The sequence below is a fragment of the Pinus tabuliformis genome, chromosome 1_2, assembly GCF_031772625.1.
Source record: "Pinus tabuliformis cultivar Carrire ecotype Pingquan chromosome 1_2, CPIR1, whole genome shotgun sequence".
Taxonomy (NCBI): Eukaryota; Viridiplantae; Streptophyta; class Pinopsida; order Pinales; family Pinaceae; genus Pinus; species Pinus tabuliformis.
The window spans coordinates 439,283,222-439,307,213 of NC_142298.1; the positions used below are offsets into that span (position 1 = coordinate 439,283,222).

Sequence of the window (23,992 nt, forward strand, 5' to 3'; positions counted from 1 at the left end):
ATGACTTCCATTCTCAACCCCTCCCCATGACATTTGAACTTAAGACCTCGTAACAACTAAACCCCATACAAACCAACTACCCTACAACTTATCATGGATCAACCACAACAATACTTATTATAATAATTTAAAACCAATATTTCTAATTACTTTTCCATATTTATCTCATTTACAAACCCCTCAACCCCATCCCATTATTATTACAATAAACACAATAATATATCACCGAGGAAAGAGTTCAAAATTGCGAAAACAAAAAACGCACAACAACCTCTGGTCCCAACATGACAACATGAATGAAGTAGGCCTCTCATGTTGGAGATGATTTAGGGGTTATTCCATGGCCTTCTCTCCCTTTGAAACCCCCCCAACCATCCCTGTAATAATTTATTATATTATCTTTAACGATGCTACTTTTACTCTCAATCTTTAACAGCTACCGGCCTTCCCTCTTCAAAACCCTTATATAGAGTGTTTTCTCTCCATCGACCTCAAAAACCCTTATATAGAGTGTTTTCTCTCCGTCGACCTCAAAAACCCTTATATAGAGTGTTTTCTCTCCGTCGACCTCATTGCCCTTTGCCTTCGAAGCATTTTTGCACAGTTAAATCCTTTGTCCAAAATCCTCGGGGTTTCGCATTCGTGTCTGATATTGGGCGAGTTTCTGGCATATTTTGGATCCATCGATTTCATTCGAGCCCTCCCTCTGTGCACTATCTGGTATTGGGATGGCTGGAACTCAGGAGGATCCTGTTCTTACACGGGCAGTAGATGACGATTCGAGAGAGAACGAGGATGATGCCGGAAAGGAAGAGGACACTGGAGCTCAGGTTGCACCCATTGTTAAGCTTGAGGAGGTTACTATCACCACGGGCGAAGAAGAGGAGGATGTCCTTCTTGACATGTAAATTTCTTAATCCATGGCTATTTCATGATTTTGTTTTCTCAGTTGAAAGTTGTTTTCATGGCCTCTTCGGTGGCCCTTTTCCTGTGCACATAAATGGGACCTTGACTATAAGGAAGATGCATTTGGGCAGTTATTTACTTCTAATTTTTCTCCTTTTTAGTAAGATCTGTTTTTATCGGGTTCTCGATGTTTTGTTCACCTGTTGATGATGATCGGATTTGTCATTTCAATGGGGTGCTAAAGAAACTCTATGGTAGATGCATTTAGCGGGCTATGGTTTGTTTTATCGGGTAATTAGGGTTTTGCTTTTCTGTGTATTTTGTGAGTTTCTTGTTGTTTTGATGTCCCATTGATATTTTGATCAGCATTTTTTGATCTCATTATGGTCTGTAATAATTGTTTTCCTATGTTGATAGGCTGCCGATGAAGATTTTTTCGGGGATGCATTTGATGGTTTATTTGTTATCATTGGGGGTTTTGTATTTTGACGAGTCTTTTTATATTTTGTTGAACTATAGGCCATCCTTTTTTCAATGTCTTTGAAGAATCTATGATGGTTTCTCTGTTATTCTGGTTTAGTGGGGGGTGTGATGGTCATTTGTTATTGTTAAGCATACGGGGTTTCGTATTTTTTGGTTTTTGGATTAGCCATTGAATACTGAATTGGGCCTATTTGATAATCTGTCTTTTGGTTATTGGCATTAGGGTGATTTGTCTTTTTATGTTGTGAGGTGGTATGATTCAGGCATATGTCTGTTTAATTTACATCCTGTCAGGCTTTTATTTTCTTGGTTGATGAATCCTTTGTATTATGCTTTGTACTACGTCGGGATCTTTTGTGCAAGTATTATTTAGTCATTCACAAGGACATGGTAGACTGTGGAAGTGTTTTGAGATTTAAAGCTTTATTTAAATTTGGTGAGAATGGTCATCGCAACAATTACACATGGAAGGGGAAATGTTCACATTCCTGCAGTTCACCGCATGCAGTTATCTAAATCAGACAAGGGAGAGTCATTGCTATAAACGAACCAGTTGTTTGGTTAATCTAAAAGATGGCAATTGCAAAAGTATAGAGCATAGCAGAGAGACTAAATCTTGATGGTTTTGATCCCATTTCCTTTGCATTTTTTATGCAATTTGTGGTAGATGAGCTTGGTGAGGAAGGTGTGTTATGAAGTTGTTCTAATAGGAAGTCAGTTTCGGTATTTAATGTGTTTGAGAGTACAATGTATGTGTCATAAGTTCAGTTGTTTCCTGCATAACCAGCAGTTCCAGGTTGGTCTGCATTGTGTTTTTTTGAAGTGATTGACAGTGTCAAGTTGTGGAGCATGTTATTAGATCCATGGATTGGAACTTACTAGCTAAGCTACTCTGATCAAAATCATTGTTAGGTAACATTTGATCTCAAAGGCAACCATCATCCATTCGATTACGCTATTATTCAGATATCAAAAGCTAATTAAATACATCTTATAAATGGAGAGCTTAAGATAACAATAACATAGTTAATGTCCTGACATTTGATTGAGTGTAACTAAAACAATATCTTTGAGTTTATATCAACATGACTGTTTTTGAGAGTACAACTAAAAGTGACACAACTTGAACATAAAAAACTCTCATTTATGACACATACAGGTACCATTTAGCCAGGAATTGTTTCACTTTAGTCCAAGCAATGTAACTAGGATGCAATGCTTATTGGGGAACCAATTTCTAGTTTGATTTCTTTGTTTGCAAACATGCAGAAGGCTAGCACATTTAGTTACCTGGATGCAAAGGCATATAAACAGTATCTCTTGTCTGTTCTCATAGTTCCTGCTCTACTCCTCCATTACAACGGTATTTTGTACAATCATATAGGTTTTACATGCCCACCACTTTCATTTAAATGAAGATATTTGTTATTACTTATTAGTAATTCCCATAGCATCATTTAATTTTTATTATCTCATCACCGACTATTGGAAATAGGTTTAAACTTTACTATATTTTATCCATATCAAAATGATGTATTCTCAAAATTCTGTCAGTGATGGAAAAGGGATACAAGCCACCCGTGATGTTCTTCTGATCCTCTTTTTAAACATGTTTTATATTCTATTTTTTATTGTATGTTACTGGAAATAGGCTCCAAATTCTACCATTACAAAAATTTAATTAGGAAAGTGGAGGTCAACAAGAAGAACAAGCGGTCTCTATAATGTCTTCATGGTTTGCATATGTGCCAATAAGGTCTGGTCGAAGCCATCCAAAGATCTCAGAACTTTGTTTATATTTCTTTTGGAGTTTTGGTTGCCTATTCACAGATTGGTATTTTGTGCAAGAAGTTGTTTTACCTGCGTGCATGTTGGAGGGTCGATCCTTTATCTAAGAGAGGGTGGGTAAGCCATTTGAAGTTTTGTATCTCAATTTTCTTGCTAGTCGATATGCAAGTTCTTTAACTTTCCTTTTAAGCTATTTACAAATTGAGGCATTTGGTTTTTTGGGAAAGGATGAGGTTGTTTTGATTATGCCCAAGCACAAAGACTGAAATTGTGGGGATAGGGGATCCCTAATTTTACTGTAAATTTGTCCTTTTGTTATTCATGTTGCCAGGAGACAGGGGAGTTCCTAACATTGCTGCAGAACTGCGGAGTATAGTTGGAAACTTGCAAATACGAGCACATTTTTTCCATGCTGTAGAATTTAAAGTTTATAGAAGCAATGAAGGTCCAGACAAATGAGTCTATACTTGATGGAATTATTTATTTTTCACTTTACAAATGCTGGAACGGAGTTGCAAGACAATGAGTCACATCTTTTTGCCAACATGGCTAAGGTGTTAAACAAAACAAATTCCATGTAGATGGTTTGAGACAGAGAAGCAAAGACAGGGTTTCTTACAAAATGTCTATTACCTTTATCTGTGGTTGAGCAATAAATTTCTGTTGCTGAGACAAGCAATCATGATAGCAGACAACTTAGAAACAATGGAATGACAAGACTTCAAAGATGGTGTACAGTTACCCAGTAATGTAGACAAACCAATTCACAGTTGCTCGATAGTTTAAATTATACTCTAGTTCATGTCCATGCAATTCTATAATGCCTGCATTCTCATCAAGGCACACAGAGATTAGACTAATGGTTCTTATAGATGCAACCAACTGTAACTCAGAAAAGTGGTTGTATTTCATTTGAAGAGTTCCCTAGGACACTAGGCCAGCCAATACTGAATAGAGTGGTCTAAGTGGGTGGTGCACATCCTCCAAGCTACACTGGAATGTGGCTACTTAAAATGACAAGCCAACTTTTTGGACCCTGGGGTCTGGATCTCATTATTTCAAAATAATAATGATGTTTGACCACAACTCAATTGGGTACAGATATGTAAAGTGTGAGGGATGTTGGAGTCAAAGCCAGATTTGGAATGAACTTCAGAAGGATCTCTAAGAAGAGTTATTTTCATGTGTAAATGTTAAAATAATCACATGGTGGGAAAGGCAAGGTAATATTACAGAGATAATTTTGCATGAATCCTTCTTTGGGTGATTCATGTTTGTGGAAACCATCCAGTCAAAATACAGGTTAGCTTGAAATACATTCCAAAGAGGACAAGCCCTAAACTGTTTTGGACTGATTTCCCTTCTCCTGATCCCCGCAAGTGCAAGTTCATATAGACAAAGAAGGCAAAGCATTAGCATGCGGTGTAGATCATACTTGGACTTTATAGGTAATTGGTGAATCATACTTTGAACCTCAAGTAAGGCAATAGAGTATGGCCATCAACAAAATTCCCATGGAGAGGAAATTCAAATGGTCAAACACTTAATGTCCATCGCTATTGTTCATGTGGCCAGAACTCACTTGGTCCTGGCTCAGTAATATGTTGTTCCATCCTCTCATCACATCTATCATCATTCATAGAATGTGATAAACAGTGAAATAGCAAAGGCTGTAGATGTCCTCCAGGGCCTGATATGCTTGAGAGTCGAGAGCTCCTACGTTGTGTCACTTGGAATATAAGAAACAATGATTAGTAGAGGCAGAGACAACACAGCATATGATCACCAATTCTAAAGTCAAGACTAAGGCCCAATCCTTCTTCTTGTAGAGTAGATAATAAGTGCAACTATGCAAATGATTCTGTTCTGTGAGTAAAGGTATAATATGAAAATACCTTATTTTAGCAGTGTGGACCTGTTACTCATGATTTCCTTGAGACAAAATGGTGTCTTAAAGATACATTTGGGTAAGAGTTGCTAAGCATTTGTTTTCACTGAATGGTTATGCATCACTTGATGTCATTACAACTTCATTTTAGTATTTCCTCATTAATACTGTAATCATCACCATGCTTGACATATAAAAGGCTACTAGCTGCCTACCTACTACAAGGTTATCGATCTGAACACTAGGATGGGGTCTCAACATGGAGATGGGAGACAAGATGATGCTAATTAACTCCTTAGGATTTCTTATGATAGTATGAAATCAGTATGCCTTGATGGAGCTAGCAGACTTGGCTAACAGACTTGGTATGAGTCATGGAGATGATTTAGATTGCAAACATTTAGATATACTAAGACAGTCTTTACAAGAAATGTTATCAGCAATGTCTAATACATGGAAGGATTCTTTACCTCATGGATATTGTGGGCTACTTTGAGACAGCAAATGCATCCTCAGATTTGGCTGCTGTAGATACATGCAGGTCTGCACTCTTGGAAGAATTTTTGGGCATGGTACAATGTATTAAAGCCAATGATTTCAGGGTCATTGAGGTAGAAAATTATAACAGTGAGGTTGCTTGGTCTGATCCACTGTGGGTGATTGAAGTGACAGATGCAAAGGAGGAGTCCTAATTCTGCCTTTGTTAGCATCCTTCATGGTAATGAACAGAACAGAGGTTACATTGTAAAGTTTGAGTCACAGGTGACTATGTATATATATTGGGGTCTTGTTTGTCAAAAGGAGGGTGGGCAGCTGACAGAGTCTTTCTGTAGGTGACTATATTCAGGGGTATTATTGATGAGATTGAGAAAGCCCATAGTGATGTGTTTAATATCCTTCTCCTATTGTTAGATGATGAAAGGCTAAGACATCAAATATCAGGTACCAATACATTTTGTTGACACTTCTAAACACACAAGATTCTAATTAGGTAGTTTATGAATTACTGAAAAGGCAAGTGATGAAGGTTGCATGACAGACTTTTCGTATCAAGATGAGGAGCATATAATACGTCAGTATCGCATCGGATTAATCATATAGTTCAGCTACAGCTGAAGCGTGTACAAGATAGCCTAAAACAAAAACAAAAAATCAATTTTAAACTCACTCAGGATGCCTTTACCTTTCTTGGAAACTTGGCTTTGATCCCAACTTTGGTGCAAGGCCAGTGGGGAGGGTGATACAGCAGATGGTTGAGAATGAACTTGTGTTAGGTTTCCTTAGAGGAGAAACATGCATAGCCCATGCATCTGAATATGCCAACTCTGGCACCAAGTACACAGAGGGTCTCGCCATATGTGGAGGTATTTCCTGTAATATGTCACTTGTGAATGATTGCAGCTTGATCTGGGTGCTCCCTTATATGGTTGAGTACAAAATTTCAGATGAAGGTGCAGTTATGAAAAAACAGCTCAAAGGGATAAGGAAATTGATGATAAACACTTAAACATATATGTGCGCGTGTGTGTGACATGCTAGAGTGAAATGTTAATTGGACAGGTTGACCTTACATGGTATGGGGTTAATGCTGTCATAAGGAGGGCTGACCTGTGAAGTTTATTGGAGCTGGCAGTGGGCTGATTTTGCAGGGCTACATACCCACACATGTAGGATATGGGGTATTTTGTGTAGGATACATGCTGCCCTTACATTTAGGGGGGTTACTTGCACATTGAAACAGACCCTTCAGGATGATGCTTTGCAGTGTTGAAAATATCGGTATCTGCAAAATATTGGCGAGGGTCCCGAAAACATCTTTTTGGCAATATTGGCGAAAATGTTGGCAGACATAAAAAATGCATAAAATATTCATTTTTTTTTTCAGGTTTTTAAACATATAAAGCAATAACAACATGAAATAAACACATTGGCACATAAATATGAAGAAAGTAATATTTTGGTCTTCTGTCAACTGTTTTCATTGACTTTCTATGATGTTTTGAACAGGCTGTTGATCATTTCTGGACTTTATGGGGATGTATGGGATGAGCATTCTTTTGTTATTAAATAGTTGATGATTTGTATTCTTACATGTTTGATGTTATTATTGAGCTTTTTTGTGGGATCCTTTTCGGTAATGTTAAGGAATATCTCCTGTGTTTTTAATAGGTCGTTGGTAATTTATCTTTGAATGCATTTGATATGGTGGGATATTGCGGACGTTACTTCTAATGGATGTCATGGGCTCTTAAAATGATCCTAATGCAGTTTCATTGTTTATTAATATTCCCATTCTTTTTTATATGTTTGACCCTGCAGGAAGGCGAAGCTGTACAGGTTTGACAAGGATGGGAATCAATGGAAGGAGCGTGGTGTAGGAACAGTAAAGTTTCTTAAGCACAAGGATACTACAAAGGTTCGGATGGTCATGAGGCAATCCAAGACATTGAAAATATGTGCAAACCATTTAAGTATGTAAATTTGTTTGTTTTTTTTTTTTTTTGTAATTTCCCCCCTGAGATTGTAATAGCTTATCTTACGTCCAAGTTTTAAGAGGCTTTCTGTGCCGAGAATTTGTGTTGATCCTTATTATCTGGATTATGTTTTTTTTTTGCCTTGCAGTTCATTCCCCAATGTCACTTCAGGAGCACGCAGGTAGTGATAAAACTTGGGTCTGGCATGCAACTGATTTCTCAGATGGGGAACTGAAGGAAGAACTCTTCTGCATTCGTCTTGGCTCTGTAGACAGTGAGCACTGTTCTTAGACTCTTCTAATCCTTGTTATGATCTTTTCTTTCTGTCTTGTATTTTTCTTTGATAAAATCAATGTTTGAGTACCTATATTCTTGGATCATTTCATTGAAGGGTTGATTTTGCATATGTTCTTAGGATGCTTTTGTGCAGATTATAGTGGGTTGGTAAGGGATCCCCCTCCCCAAACACCCTATCAGCATAGTTAAGACTTGAGTTTAGGGTGGCTTTAATTATCTCTGGTAATAGCAAATGATAGGGAGGATTGTGCATAACCCACCCCCTTTTTGATTCCAATAAGCAGAGGTGGTCACTATGGTAATCCAATTTCAATTTGTAGTTAGAAAATGGGGTCACAACTTTCCATATTTTTTGTTTTGTTTTGTCTTTTTACATCAAACAATAGTATATTTATTAGAACCATAGTCAACTAAACAAACAGGAAACAATTTATTTGACAGGTGGAAGAAGTGATAGGCTTAGAGCAATTGAATTGTAGGCCATGCTTCTTGACAAATTGATGAACAGATGTCTCCTTACTTGAGATTTAGGTTGGCACCATGGCACCATCCTGTCCATCATTATACACTAATCTTGTCATTATCTTCTTCACTGTGAATGACTGGCCTGTTCCCTGCAAATAGATCTGGGCATAGAGGAGCCAATCCAAGAACAGTAATCTCTAGCACAAGACAATATTAATGATCTAAATACCTAATCCTGAAGCTTGAGTTTGATTTTTCTCTACTGGTTCTGAATCTCTGATTGAGAATCTCCCACTCGTCATTATCAAACCTTCTCCTTCATCATTGGCATCAGCTGCACTGCTGAGGTACTTTGGTTGGTTGTCATTGGACTTGAGAGCTTGAAGTTTCAAATGATTATAGTAACAGACAGCCAAAAAAGCCAGTCCACACCCACTCAAGTTTATGACTGTAACCTTTTCATTTATTACAGACAAAGATTATGTTATGAGCAGCCAGTCCTTGACAAGACCAGCAACATTCATAGTCAAGGCTGAAGTCTTTCCTATCAGAAGAAACACTGCAAGATTAAGAGCCAAGGCACAAGCAGAAATGTCATGTAATCCAAATCAAAGGAAGAGACCCTGATTATCAGAAATGGGTATTCTACTAAGGCCCAGGGGGTGCTGAGAAAAACAAGGCAACAAGGAGCAACAAAGATGTGATGGGATTCAACTTAATCCCTTTTGATGTTCGTGGAATTTGTATGAGAACCAATTGGGTAGTCTCACATGCAACTGCACTTAACTGGAGAATCACCTCCCATGCATTCATCTTGGCCTCCCCATAAGCTGAAATAGTAACTCCAATGGATATGGCCAACATATTGGCCTCGGGCTCACCTTTATAAGCTTCTTTCTTCAGGGAAACCACAATCAAATACACAGCAATGGGAATTAGAGCTTTCAGCATTTGAAATAATGATACTGAGAGGAAAACATAGGCAGAATTTGAAAACCAGAGACCCAAAGAATACACTTATCAATACTATGGGTTCAACGAGCTTGAAGACTCTTACAATAGCAACAGCCAGTGTTGAGTAGAAGCCCATGTGAATCATGGTGGGACTGATCACACTAAAGTTGTCAAGCAATGGCAACTCCAATGGATATGGCTAACATATTGGCCATGGCCTCGCCTTTAGAAGATTCTTTCTTCAGGGGGACTGCAATCGAATGCGTATCAAAAGGGCACAAGAGCTTTCAACATTTGAAATATCGATACTTTGAGAGACATGCACCAAGGGCTGCATCATTTAGGATTTGTACTCAGTTTAGGTGTCATATTCAACGGGAAGTTGTTATGCTTTCCACCACTTCATAGATTGTTAGAGTGATGAAACAAAAGAGGCTCCCTCTTGAGGCTAGATTATGTCATTCATATCAGCTGTGTTGTTGATGTCCTAGCTCAGCCAGGTCTTGCCAAAACTCTGTTGAGGTTCAAAATTTATTATAAACTGAAATGTCTTCACAAGAATTGACCTCATAAAATGCCATAATCACAAGATATGCCATACATGGCTGTGATTATGGCTCGCAAGACCCTTAGACTTTGAGCAATGAGGCTCGCAACATCACTTATGATTATGCACTCTACAATTCTGTGACCAGCTGAATGTCAAGCAATTGAACCGCGATTTAAATCCTATTTTGTCAGCAATAAGTACTATACTTTGTCTTTATTTAGTGTAGAGAACCAAGCACTTATTCTGCTCATTTATAGAAGGGACAATGGTTGTTTGCCTATGAGGTATAAGGAAATCCTATCAGGAATACCCTAGGTGCCCTTCCTTCGGTACATCTGGTAGTTAGCTAAAAGTGGTTTTTCATGACTCCAGTTCTATTTTCAGTGGGCGGCTTGGCACCATTTTTAGAAAGGAGGTGCAAAGGAGCTGCCTAACTTAATTTGGGTGATTTTAAAATTCCTCTTTGTTAAATTTGGAAAACTTGAAGTTTGGGAAATGTTTATTTTGTATTTTTGACAAAGTTGACCCCGTTGATTAGTTTGCAACTTTACATGTGAGATGGAACTTTATTATTGAACAAGAAAGCTGATTTGGAATTCTTATTTGTTGAGACAAATTAGTTAGTAATGGAATTCTAGCTGATTGCATGAGTTTTTGTTTACTTATGAAGAGATCAAGCCACTTATTGCAATGGTTTAGTGGAAGCCATATTTATGGTTGTTATCGGGCAATTTTGCAGCATTTTCCTCACTTCAGCCACTCAACAACAGTTAGATTTTGCATGAATAGGCCACCCACCTTTGGGAATTTGGGGAGCTATAAGAGAACACTGAATGGCATTATTTTCTAGAGTTTTCTCAGTGAGCAGTCAACGTTCTCTTCCATCATTCCTTTCTCTCATTGCTGCCTACATCTTTGTGCAGTGCATACTATTGCAATCATTCTCATATTTTATCTCCATGATGCAAACAATCTTTTGATTAATACACTGATGGAGTTTGACCATGCAGTTTCTTTACAGCTCTCCAAATTCGATGGTTGAACAGTGTTGTATGTTGCAGTAGTGTGAATGACCTAAGTGCCTGTACTTTGAAGATTTTTTATCACTTAAAAGTGCACAACCATCTTTTCTTCTTTCATATTTGGTGGTTGTGGACTGGGATTTTGCATATTATTTGATCTTATAAGTTTCTTGTGTCCTTGGATGCTTACACATATATCAATGAAAACTACTTTCTGTGCTGATCACTCATATTGACCAAGCATATGCTTCCAAGTGCTGAAAGTGCATGAACACGAGGGACACCCTCCTGACTGGAGAAATGATAGTCCAAACAGAGGAGTAATTAGCTGTGACCTTAGGCTAATTAGTAATTTCTCATAGTTGTTTCTTAGTTTTGCACAAATCAAATCAGAGAGAGAACACTTCCCAATACATAGTATTAAAAATTATAAGATGAAGTTTGAATTTAACAAAGTCAAAGGATGAACCGAAGTCTTGGATAGCTAACACAGATCTGACACCTTCATGAGACAGAAATCAGAATGCATGGACAGAGACTACTAGGAGCTTTCCAGAATATTTCCAATCTAGCTCATGCATGGACGAGCACAAATTCTCTTCAACAAGAGAATGTGCAAGTTAATTAATCTTCAGTAAGTTGACTACATGTGGATGAGATATAGTGAATTATCTACAAGTTGAAAGGTTCTTTAGCAAATGTATGCTAAAAACATGTGGATCTGGATTAGCTTAATCTCCAAGCTAGGTTACAACTGAATGTACATCATGGGGGGTAAACATGCAAGGGTCACTTGATTGTCAACAGCCATATACAAGGAATTCATATCACCCACCTAAGAATCGGGCAAACTGAAAATCACTGATATGTCGATGTTGCATAAGGAGAACACATATTGCCCTATTTCCAGCTAGAGGCCCCATTATAGTCAAGGTTTGCATTTTCAAGACTACAGGGATTGCAATTTTCATTCACAATAAAATTTGTCCCATTTTCTTACCAGAATATGCATCGAGAAGAGAGGCTGAACCAGTGCCCCTTATTCCATGCCTAATCATCAAGCCCAAAATAACACATGCTTTTCTTGGTGGAAAACATCACTTGTGGATGACAATTTAGCAGAAGCATGAAAAACCATGTGAATGGGATTATCGTGCACCCAGATAACTAAAAAACAAATAAGTCTATCAAGGATTGTGCAAACGGAACTTGGAAGTAGTCAGAAAAATCCTTGTTAGGACTCGAAAGGCCCCAAACATCTAAAAAGGTTGTGAAGGCTTTAGGGAACAAAGCATGATGCTACAATTCCAACACCAGAAGTCAATAAAACGTTTTTTTCTCTTTTACAATGTCATGAAGATCGTAACCTCGAATACTAGAAGAGGTAAGCCAGAAAATAAGGGTAGAGCTCTATAAAAAGAAGCTAATATTTGACAAGCCTGACATTGTGTTTGTCTAATAAACAAAGTTGTCAAGTGAAGCAATTGAAATGGTATATTTGAAAAAACACAAAAGATAGAAGAAAACAATGGGCAGAGTATATGGCCTTCTGATATGGTGGGATCAATACAAATTTTGTACAAGTATATGTAGGGAGATTATGTGTAAGCTAAGACTTCTCCTCGAGCATTGGAACTTGTAATTTTATGTAACCAATGGCTATGGAACTAATTTAGCTGTTTCAAAACCTATCTATTGGAAACTCTTGTAATAAGAAATGAAGAACTATTGCAATCACCCTGTAGAGGCTTTAATAACACCTGGTATTCTGGTTAGTGATTTTATTGGACCTCATGTGCATATCCTACATGCACAGGATGGACTATTCATATGTTACCGGGTATTATTCTTATTATTTAGGGTGCACATCTTCAGGTGCTCAAGAACGATTACTAGAACAGTCAGTTAATTCTGCAATTTAAAGGATGAAAAAGGAGGTTATAGGAGTCTAGTTTTGGTTCTCATCCACAATGTCACACTAGTCTGCCTGGGCATGGTTCTCATGGTTTAATAGTGACTTGAGGAGTCATAATACCACAGATCACTAAACACGAACAGCTAAGGTAGCCCAAGGACAATAGCCATCTTTACACATTAATTAACAGGTTTACATTAATTATCCTAGGGGGTTTTAATACTTCCAAATGCTTAAAAAACAGTTAGCAGAGCATTCACATTACACATTCCAACAATCTTTTCTATAAACCAACCAAATGCAGTCAAGAGAGCCCTCCTTTTAAACTATACAACCTTATTGTTAGTATGATCAACCTTATTTTAATATATAGTGTGACAAACCGTATGTGAGAGGCAGGTGGAAAACTTTTCTCGCAATTGACTAAGCGACGTCGTGCGAGCCAGACTTGAGACGGAAACCCTCGTCAGAAGTATATGCTTGGCTCTTTTCCAAACAAATAAAGAGTCAATGAGGTTTTGTGTAATCACTTCTGGTATCGTATTGGGTTATTGTTAGAAGCGATAATTGGATTCGGATTCTCATCGAGTGAGTTGTTATGCTTTCTCAATTTGAGAGGGTTTGTTTGGAGGGAAAAACGAAAGAGGACATACAAGAATAGTGAGGGGAAAGATGCAGAGGAAGAGGATTGAGAACATCGCCAGCAGGCAGGTTACATTTTCCAAACGTAGGTGGATTGCTGAAGAAATCTTATGAGCTCTTGGTGCTCTGCACTGCAGAAGTTGAACTTGTGATTTTCTCCCCAGCAGGAAAGCTCTATGAACTGTTTTTTAGTGCAAATCCTACTATTTTGATTCTAATAATCATGGCTATGCAAACCTCATGAGATTCTTACTAATAACCCCGGTGGTGCAAGCCCTAGTAAGCTCGATGTTGAAAAACTTAGTGTAAAACCTCCAAATCGCTGGTTTTGTTGTAGTGCTTATTGGAGAGTATATAAAAAATTTCACACCTTTTTATGAGATATGGGAGGAAAACATGTTAAATATTTTTAATAAATATAAAATTTCCAAAATGATGCTAGTTACGTGTGATTCTTTTTTCATTGTTTGTGATTATGAAAAATGAAACTCAATGTTTTTTCATTAGTGCACACATATTTCATTCCAGAGCCGATAACAATAAAAGTGAAGAATTTATGGTCCAACGTTATAATTAAGGGAGATGTTTAAGGATGACGTTTGAATTTTGTTTTTCATTTTAAGACATTTGGAGCAAATATTAGGAAGGACTTTGAGAAAGGATTGTCCTTGATTTTCGAAAATGGAGTTGTTCCTTTCCAGCCATATGCCCCAAGTGACCATCAAAGGGAGAGCTCATATGTTTTTTGGATGTTTTCTTTATAGCCATTTTTTTACACATATCCATAGAGTCCCCATGCCATTGATGTGAATTACTTGTTTGGTTTTTTTTAACCAAAATTTTTAACCAAACAAGAAAAATTTAAAAAATACCTCAAGATCAAAGACTGAAACAAAGACCTATTGACATACCTTTTAAAGTATGGAAAGAACTTGTAAAATCATGTGAGAAGTTGGATGCACAAAGAAAAGCCGGCAATGAGAGCATTCAGCTATTGAATTTTTCATTAAACATTATTTAGAATGTATTAATACTTATAAGTATCTTAGACATGTATTTGTGTGAAAATAAATTGAATTGGTTTATGTTTAAGGACAAGGCATCCAAGGCGAGGTTAACCAAGACAAAAGTCACTCATCGTAGTGGCCAGAAAGGTTTAAAAGCACTGATAACAACCTTTGTAAGTATATTAAACATGTGATATTTTTTTAATAAATTTTGTACTAGAAGAAAGTCATTGTTATCTAATTTCTCCCTATTTACTGATTGATAGGAACTAAAATATGGAAGACCTCCAAATCATTTGGAAAAGGAGGTGCTGCAGCAAAAGAGATGGGTTGAATTTGTTGTTTGGATGGACTCTATGGTATGTAATCTTAGTTGGATTTCCAATATACTTTTAAACCATATTTTCATTTTATTTTTTAGTACTATTAGATATTATATCTTACCTCATTTTATGGTTAACATTGTATAACAAAAACATGCGTTGTGTTATGTAATTAATACTAACATGTAATATTGATTTTTTTTGTCAGAATGCTATAGGTAATGATTGCCAAGACGATGATCCAAATTATGTTCAACATATATGAGGAGATGATGAGGATGAGGATGAGGATGATGGTGGTGAAGGAGGAGATGATGATGATAGTTGCGGTTTTGGTGATGGTGGATCAGAGTAATGAGGATGGTCAAGATGATCATGAGGATGATCTTGGTGGTGGTAGCTAGGCATGCACATGCATTGTTTTTTATGAAGAAATTATTGTGTAGAATGACATTGTTATGTTTAGATGGGTGTTGTGAATTTACCCTATATCAATGAGACATTTTGATTTTGTAATCATACGATGAGTTTGATTTATGTATGTTGTTAATTTATCGTAGAATAACGATATTCATGAAATATTTTGATTTGTTAATTATATTTGAATTTTACTTGTTTTGATTAAAAATAATACTGATTTTATTAGTATTATGTTGCTATTTTATACATGTTTTGAAAATTGTTAATGACACATTGTTATTTTTTTGGATGGATGTTGTCAATTTCTCTTAAATTTCTTTACAAATGATTTTGAATTGTGATATCTGCTTTAATGATATTTAGAAACTATCATATATTTCACTATGAATCTATAAAGGGGGTCATATATGTAAAGAAAAATATACTCTATATAAGAAGTCAAATGCGGATGTAACCATGGATGCAAAATTGAAAGTAAAATTGGATGTTAAACTAGGAATTAATACAAAATGCAAACAATTGACATACAAAGTGTTTTAAATTAGAAGTGAAAAATTGTGCAATAGTTGACACAAAGAAGGGAAAAAAACATGGCATACAAAAGGATATCAAATTGGGCAAAAACAAGGACACATAAATGGGCACCAAATTAGATGCAAAAAAAGACAACAACTAGATGTAAAATAAGATGCAAAGTTGAGCGTTAAAAAGAAGCAAAAAACGTTACAAATTAATATGCCAAATGATGATGCAAATAATGGTGTAAATTTGGGATGCAAACTTGGGTGCAAAAAAAGAAAAAAAAAAAGATGTAAGAAAAGACATAAAACAAGATGCAAAATGGGGCTGAAAAAAGGTGAAACCAAGGATGCCATATTGGATGTAAAAAATGATTCTTAATCACATGCAAATTTAGGCTCGAACTCGGACACAAAATTATATGCAAATGTGGACACAAAATGAGGCAAAAAAAGATGCAAATTTGGATGGGGAAAACGATGTAAAACTAGACACCAAAAAAATGCAAAATTGGATTAAAAAGTCTGTGTAAATAATGGTGCAACATTGGACACAAGTAGACACAAAAAAATGGTGCAAAAAGGGGCATAAAATAGCTTAAAATTGGGTGCAAAACTTGGTGCAAAAACAAATACAAAAGTAGACGTAAAAAATGACTCTAAATTGAATGTACCATTAGACACAAAATAAGATGCAAAGGTGGACACAACACATGACTCAACATAAGATGCAAATATAAATGCAAATTTGGATGTTCAAAATGATGTAACATTAGATGCAAGAGATGGTGTTAAAAATGATGCAAAATTGGATGAAACAAATGACGCAAAATATGGTGCAAAATGAGATGGGAAAAATGGAGACAAATCAAACGTAAATGTGGATGTAAAAAATGGTCCAAAAAAAGATGCAAAAATGGGCACAAAAATGGATGCAAAATTTGGTGCTTAATCAAATTCAACACATGGTGCAAAGATAGGCACCAAAGCTGGTGCAAAAATAGAAGCAAAAACTAGTGTAAGACTAGATACAAAACCTGGCGTAAGACTAGATGCAAAAACTGACACAAAATGGATGCATAAAAAGACGTTAAATTGGATTCAAAATACAGTGTAAACTTGATGCAAATGATGGTGCAAAAATGGAAGCAAAGAATGACACAAAATAAGAAGCAAAAGAGAATGAAAAATAGATGCAAAAAATGACACAAAACTAGAAGCAAAACCTGTCATAAAATAAGATGCAAATCTTGGTTCAAAATTTGACGCAAAAAATGATGCATAGTTTGGTGTAAAAAATGATGCAAAATCTACCGTGAAAAGGATGCAAAATCAGGTGCAAAAAAGGACGCTTTAAAAATTGTACAATAGAGCCAGATTTAGCACCAGGTTGCTCATCACAATTACAAAAAAAATGCACTAAAATCTGGCACTAAATCTGGCGCAAATCACTGGTTTTGTTGTAGTGAAGGGGGGGAATTAGAAAGGGGTAAGAAGCCAGTAGAAGAAATAACCTCCATCAAACCTGAAGGCAAGAAACTGCATGCCCCACAAAAGAGGCTCAGCACCAGGAAAACCCAAACCCCTGAATAGACCATCAAGCTATAAGATAAATTGCAGTGCTACAAGAAGGCAAAACAACGCTACAAGAAGGCAAAACAACGCTACAGGAAGGCACTGCACAACTACAAGAATATGAAAGATAGCTATAAAAAGGGGTTGTGGGGGCGCAAGAGAAAAATTTAGACCTAAAAGACCCAAATCCCTATAACCATGCTTAGGATCCTACTACAAATGGTTTGAAGAAGGGAAGATCCTCCCTACACATTTTGCAGTTCCATTGTTCTTTGAGCTTAAGAAGGAAAGGGGTCAGACCCACAGGTGAATGAAACTTGCAAAATCCAAGGAGTTGAGGATGTGGGTCTAATGTAAAAGAAGATGAAGAAGATGGGTGAGGAAATGGTTGATCTTAGAATCAAGGAAGCTAATATGATGGAGCAACTGCAAATACATAATAGAAAGCTAAAGACCCAACTGCAAGAGAAAAAGGAGCGACTTGCCACTATGGCACACTTAGTCATGGAAGCCATTTAGTGCATGCATCCATCAAAAACTTACTCAATGTTACCAATTCTAAATCAAGACCTTGGAACAACATGGCTTTCTCCCTTTCCAAGATTACAAAAAATTGTTGAATTTTGTCATAAAGCTAGTGTTGAAGATAGTGATGGGCCTCCAAATTAGACATAAATTAAGGCCCGTCTGACAATCCTTCAACACATTAAACCTCTCTTTTTGCATTAGATAATGTATTTTTAACTTTAATATGTTCATTAGGAAGGTTTATGGATAATTGCATATTTGTACCTAATATTATTTATTTTTGTGGAATATTGTGAGAATATTGCACAGATTATGAAGATTTGGAAGGAGATAATTTAGGGACTTTCTCCCTACTATAGGAGGATCAATATTAAATAATAAATCAAGAAGATATTTTGAAATTATTGCACAGATTCTGGAGCTCCAATGATTGATAAAATCTAGGAATGTGTTCCCTGTCATTTAATGCAGATTCCTAGTATTGGGAACCAAATCCACTATTTGAGGGATTTTTGTGGGGAAAGCTTCCTCCTTTCATGGGGAATGCTTCCTAATCATTTTTTATAAGTACCAAGTCGAATTTTCCTCTAGGTGTGGAGTTTTCTTAGTCTTCTTGGGGAGAAAACTCGTATTTTTGCAGCTCCACTTTCATTTCTTACATGGATGTAATTGTATTGATGGAAATAATGAAGATTGGTGCCATGTTCAGCTTCTAAATCTTGGTCTCCTTCATAGGACTCTGATTTTCCTTGGGCTTGGCCATCCTAGGAGCCTCAGAGCCCTTTTGTATCATTTACTCTTCTTCCTTTCACTTCTTATTCACATGCATCTCTTGTTCTTATTTTTTCCTATTTCTGCATTTAGTATTGATGATTTCTTGTTGTAGGATTGGGTTAAATGGTTGAAGTAAGTTATTTTGCAGGATCAAAAGAATCATTTCATCCTTGGAACAACTTTGGAAGGTCATAGTAATCATTGAGCTACTTGGATTAGTTTGCTTATTCCCAAATCTAGATTTCTAGAAGTCCCTTGTGGCAAATAACAGTAAATTTCTGCTATTTTTTAGAACATGCTAACGAGCTTCAATTGAGTTGATTCCACTTGCATTAGATTATAAAAACATTATATTTAATAACAAAATTTACTCCATTGCATTTTTACTTGATTATGTTAGGCGTTCGATAGATTTACTAACTCACAGGTTCTAGAATTTCTAGATTTTAGAGTAGTAATTTTCTACTATTTTTTAGCATGGGTTAACAGAGGTCTTTTTGAGTGATTCCACTTGGAATGGAGACCTAATACATCCTATTCAATAAAAAAAAAGTGTCCCATCCAATTTGGATTTTATTTTTTTGGTCATTCGATGAATTATAACTTCATGTAGTAAATCTGTAACATCCAGTAGTTTCCTATAGTTTCCTGTAGTACTCTTCCAACGTGTATATACTTGCCCATATTTGATCAAAAATATTGGTTTTGATCCCTTAAGGTTGAATCATGACCCCTAGGATCTAAATAAATGGTTGAGGAGGGATGTTGGCTATGTGGGGCCTGACCCAGGTTTAGAAGTGTTTAAGCCAAGCAAATCTCAGTAATATTGGCCCTTTCGGCAACAGTCCGCGGAGCGCGAACTGAGGTCCCACCCGAAGTAGTATGGGAGGGTGCTAGATCAAGTTTCCACACCCTAGGGATGTTTTGATGAAATTTCTAGAGGTTCGCGGTCCGAACCTGCGTGCTTGCGCTGCTTCGCGCAACAGCCTGTGCGCACCTCTGTAAGGGGCGCGACTACAGTATTATCCTGATCTCGATCCTTACTACGCTATTATATTAGTGCTTTGACTTAGTTTGTGTGGGCCTAATGTTCTTATTACTTATTCAACTTTCAAGTAAGTGTGCATAATCAAAAGCAATATAAATGCACAAAGATAAATAGAACCAAAGATGCACAATATTCCGAATCAAACTTATCTTTATTAATAATCCTTTTCAAGTTCAGTTCAATTACAGACCTGACTTTGCCCTGTGCACTTAACTGCAGGGGTCTGTGCACTCAGCTGCGAACTCTACTAGGCCTCTGAGCACTCAGCTGTAGAGCCTCTTCCTACTACTACGACCCAATACACTTCAGATCCACCTCTATCCTCTGACCATGCCTTTGCATCTATCTATTACTTTCTTGCCAAAAAACTATCTTTACACTTAGAGCCTCGCTCTATTTATACAATCCCATGGTCTGTGGACCATGGGTAGGCCAACACAACTTTACATTATTTTACAATTCTTAGGGCAGACAACCCTATGACTCATCCTAGACTTTTGCGCTCCACGTCCGTACTTCGCGGAGTCTTTACATTACATTGACCAAAACTTGGGCTTTAAGCCCCAAAAACATGTTGTGGGGAATCCCATGCCCAATAGGCCCCCAACACAATCATCGTGACTCATCCCGAGTCACTATGCAATGATCTTGGCACGGAGCCCTTTCAACTATGTCTGGGTTGCTTGAAGGTCCGTAGCGCACTGCTCTGCCATCTGCTAGATCTGCTCGACTCTTTCAGTTGAATGCTCGCCGTCAGGAGAAAATCCTTGTCTTAAAGCATGCATTACTTTCATCTATGCAAATTTTCCTTTGATGTGGGTAGTGATGAGGAAGGCCTCATCAATCCAAGGCTGGATGCAAGCTTTAAGTACTGCCTCTTTTTGGCGCACGGCATCCACTTGTTCCTTCAATGCCTTCGCTTGCTATAGCTTCGCGAGCCGCTAGGTCAAGACCACTATCTGCGTCGTCCCGTGCACACTATCATATTGCATTTGAAGCTCCCGCACCTCTGTTTCCAAGCACTGTATGGTGGGGTCCTCCTGTAGGGAAGTGAGGACCACGAAGGATTCTTCCAACATTGTTGTACAGGTCTGCATTGCCTGTCCTATTTCCTCCAACCCCTTTTGGATAACGCCAGCGCGTTGTTCCCGAACTTCCGAGGGTGTGGATGACTGCACCTTTAATTCAGTAATCTGAAGGTTGAGGTCCAGATGGATCCTTGTTGCTTCCTCCTTTGCCTTGCAGAATCCACTAGCCAATTTGTGAATCCGCACTCCGATTGGTAGGTCTGTTGCAATTTCTAGCTCTGGGGCGTGGCGACATTCTTCCTCTACTATCTACTCCAGCTGTTGATTCTGAGCCAGCACTTCATCGCATTGTAGGCTAAGTTGCTCGATGTTAATTCACTATTCACTGAGCATTTGCACTGCGCGTCCTTCCCGAGCACGGAGTTCTATTGTCGCTCCGTCCTGCAGCTGGTATAATATATCTCGCAGAAGGGCAGCCAAGTTTAGGCCAAGTCCCTTGATCCGGCCCACCGCGGCTCTGTCCTCCATGCTATTCGTTGTTAGTGCTCCTTCCAGCAACACGAAGGTGTTAGCCATTTTGGCCCGCAACAATTGCTTTGTTGCTGATGTACCCACGGCACTGTAGGTGGCTACTGTTCCTTCTTGTAGGGGCCACACCTGAAGTCCTTGCAATTGCACCCTGAGGACCCCCAACACATTCTACTGCTCTGTCATTGCTTCCTGGAGCGCTTCCCTGGTGACCTCGCGAACTGTGTCACCAATGTCATATAGGTCACCCTCTATCAGTGTAATAGGTTCACCATCTAGTTTGGAAGCCTTGGTCTTCTTCTGTGGCCTTGTTCGTTCCGTACCGCGCGACCATTTTAGTTGTGTAGATGTCGTGCTTGGGTCTGCGCCTTCCACCGTGTCATCTGTCCCCTGTCCTGTGGTCAGGTCCGGGCCTCTTTCCTCCTGCGTCGTGGTGGCCCCAGTTGCCGATGCTGCTGCTGCTTTTTCGGCAGCCTTGGTCTACTCTATGGCAACCTTGGTCTGCTCTATGGCAACCTTCATTGCCTCGCGGGAATACCTTACCTCCTTGTCGAACTACTCATTGCACTTATGATGTTCCAGCAGCTTAGTGGCATCCTTCTATTTTTGTATTGTTGTCTCATCGTGTGCTGCCAGATCCGGGGCACGACACTCGGGTGGCCATGAGTCGAGCACAGCGAAAACAGCGTCATCAATCACGATGAATGGGAGTTTGGTCCAGTTCTACTATGGATCCTTCCGCGCCTTGATATACACATTGTGCATATCCACCTTAAAGTCTGCAAAGCTCCACAGACTATCGTACACCATGGGGGATAGGCGCGGCCTTTTGTTGATCCACATCCAAACGCTTGCCTCCATGAGTATCCAGAAGATCTTGGTCTCGCAGATTTGCGTGGCGCCCTTTTTCGCCCAGAGCAACGCATATTTTGCTGCCTCCAGCAAGTCCTATTCAAGAGGAGGAAACTAACGGTCCTCAGGCAATTCCCTTGCAACCAACAAGATGGATAAGAGCAACCACACATAGTGGAAGGTCTTACCCTGCTCCTGGGCCTCCTTGCAGTTCGTTAGAAACTCCTCACAGAGGAACTGTGCCCAGTTGAACTGTACCCCCTCTGTGCATTGTTCGTCCAGCGTGATGATCGTCGTTGGTACCTTGTTGCCGTGGCATTTTCGCATCACCTTCCCTGCCAACAGCTGGGTGGCTATGCGCACCCCTTTGTCTTGAATGCTACTAATTACATAGCCTCTCTGCTTCTTTTCCAACTTGTATTTCTTCTTCATGGCCTCTGCAAGCACCAAATCTCCGCTTTTGCCAGCTATTTCCGTGGGGTCCCTTCCCATATAGGGAAGCCAAGAAATCCTGTGAATAAGCTCCGTCGTGATTCGAATGGGCTCCTCCAGCCACAAGTACCCATAATGCACCAGGAAAATAAGTTTCCTGATGACAAAGATCGTGATCAGTGCCCAGGGAAAGTGTGGAATCCATAGTAGGTGGAGTAGCCAGCCTCCTCCACACCACACAGCCATTTCCATGGCTCTAGTATTGTAACTGACCCCTCCTTGCTCTGTTTCATGAGTTTGCTAGTCTCCAAATGTGGGAACTTTTCGCTATTCACGAGGTCCCAATATTCAAATTTCATCGTGGGCACCCGACCCAAAACCGAACCTTCAAACAGAATTCCATCTAGGAGGAGCGGGGTTTGGGGTGCGCTCTTAACAGCATCCAAATCCTTGGGTACTTTCTCTTTCCCTCTCCGCGGAGGGACATACTTGGGCAATTTTGCTGCAGCGCGAACTGGCTGAATGTCTTCCTCCATTTCTTCATTCGCCTCGATCTCTTCTACAAACGCCTGGAGATCCTCCTCTTCATCATATGTATCAAGATTAACAGTCTTTCCCTTGTCTTCCATAGACAGTTTACCAAACCACGGATTTCGTGGAGACATACGGACCAGTCCTGCTGCCTGTGGATCCTTTTTGGGCCTCGGTGTTCGGGGCGATTTAGGAATTTCCGGTGCATCCCCCACTAGTAGCGTAGGGCTCTGCGTGGCTCCCTCGGTTGTCGACATCATTCTGTTTAGGAAGTCCTGTGTCTCCTTCGGCAATGTCTCAAACACTGAACTTGCTCTCAAAGCCTCCAAATTCGTAAGGTCCATACCCACTTGATAGCGCAACAATTGAATTCTCAAAATGCCAAGGGTTGTTCGCTGGATAGCCACCTATGATTTATAGGCCTTTTTGAATTCAAATTCGACCATTCCCCCCTCATTTGGCCCATTAATGCTAGATTAGCGGCAGATCGTCCCAAATCTAGTTCTGACTTCGTGTTTTAATTGCCCGCTGCCCGCCCCTCGTTGTCTTAAATTGGACATCTTGTCGTGAACAGTGACACCAACGGTCACTTCCCAACCTACCTGTGCAGCAGTGCAGCCCCTATGCACAAGCGCGACCCCTGTGACACACTGATTTTGCGTGCATCCTCCTTATTGCGCATCTCCCATACAGACTCTTTTATAGTCCCATGCTCTCTTTCAACTCCTTGGAGCGCTGAGACTATGCTCCCTACGGATAGTCAGGTGGTCGCACCACCTGTGTGAGGCTTCAATTTACCTTCCAGCCTAGTCCACGGGCACTCCTCAATTACCCTCACGACAGTCATCGTCGTGCATTCTCCCTTATGCAGTGCGTTCCCCTGGTTACTTTGTCTGGTAACATTTGGTCGCAGCCATGGGAGCAAAGTTACAAATTCTCGGTGGAAATCTTCTAACGCAGTAGTATGGCTGCCCATATCTTGTCTTATCATTCTTAGTTTATCGACGTGGCAGGCTTGCGCAATTTCGTTTTCCAGTTCTTTGC

The 23,992-nt window shown here is 38.9% G+C and overlaps 1 protein-coding gene across 4 annotated transcripts; it reads left to right on the plus strand.

Moving 5' to 3' along the window:
* The first annotated feature begins 482 nt into the window (after positions 1 to 482).
* Positions 483 to 15,235, plus strand: LOC149206239 (ran-binding protein 1 homolog c-like). 4 transcript variants are annotated; one of them, XR_016252537.1, is made up of 6 exons: positions 484 to 904; positions 7,385 to 7,536; positions 7,688 to 7,813; positions 14,478 to 14,564; positions 14,658 to 14,750; positions 14,923 to 15,235. XR_016252537.1 is itself a non-coding variant. In XM_089395356.1 (5 exons), exons 1-4 carry the CDS (start codon positions 729 to 731, stop codon positions 14,723 to 14,725), a joined length of 522 nt encoding a protein of 173 aa, XP_089251482.1. In that variant the 5' UTR covers positions 483 to 728; the 3' UTR covers positions 14,726 to 14,750; positions 14,923 to 15,235. The 4 variants fall into 4 exon arrangements, 3 of the variants coding, with proteins under 3 accessions (XP_089251482.1, XP_089251484.1, XP_089251485.1); XM_089395356.1 differs by lacking the exon at positions 14,478 to 14,564 and having other exon boundaries at positions 483 to 904; XM_089395358.1 differs by lacking the exon at positions 14,478 to 14,564 and having other exon boundaries at positions 483 to 904; positions 14,933 to 15,235.
* The last annotated feature ends 8,757 nt before the right edge of the window (positions 15,236 to 23,992 follow it).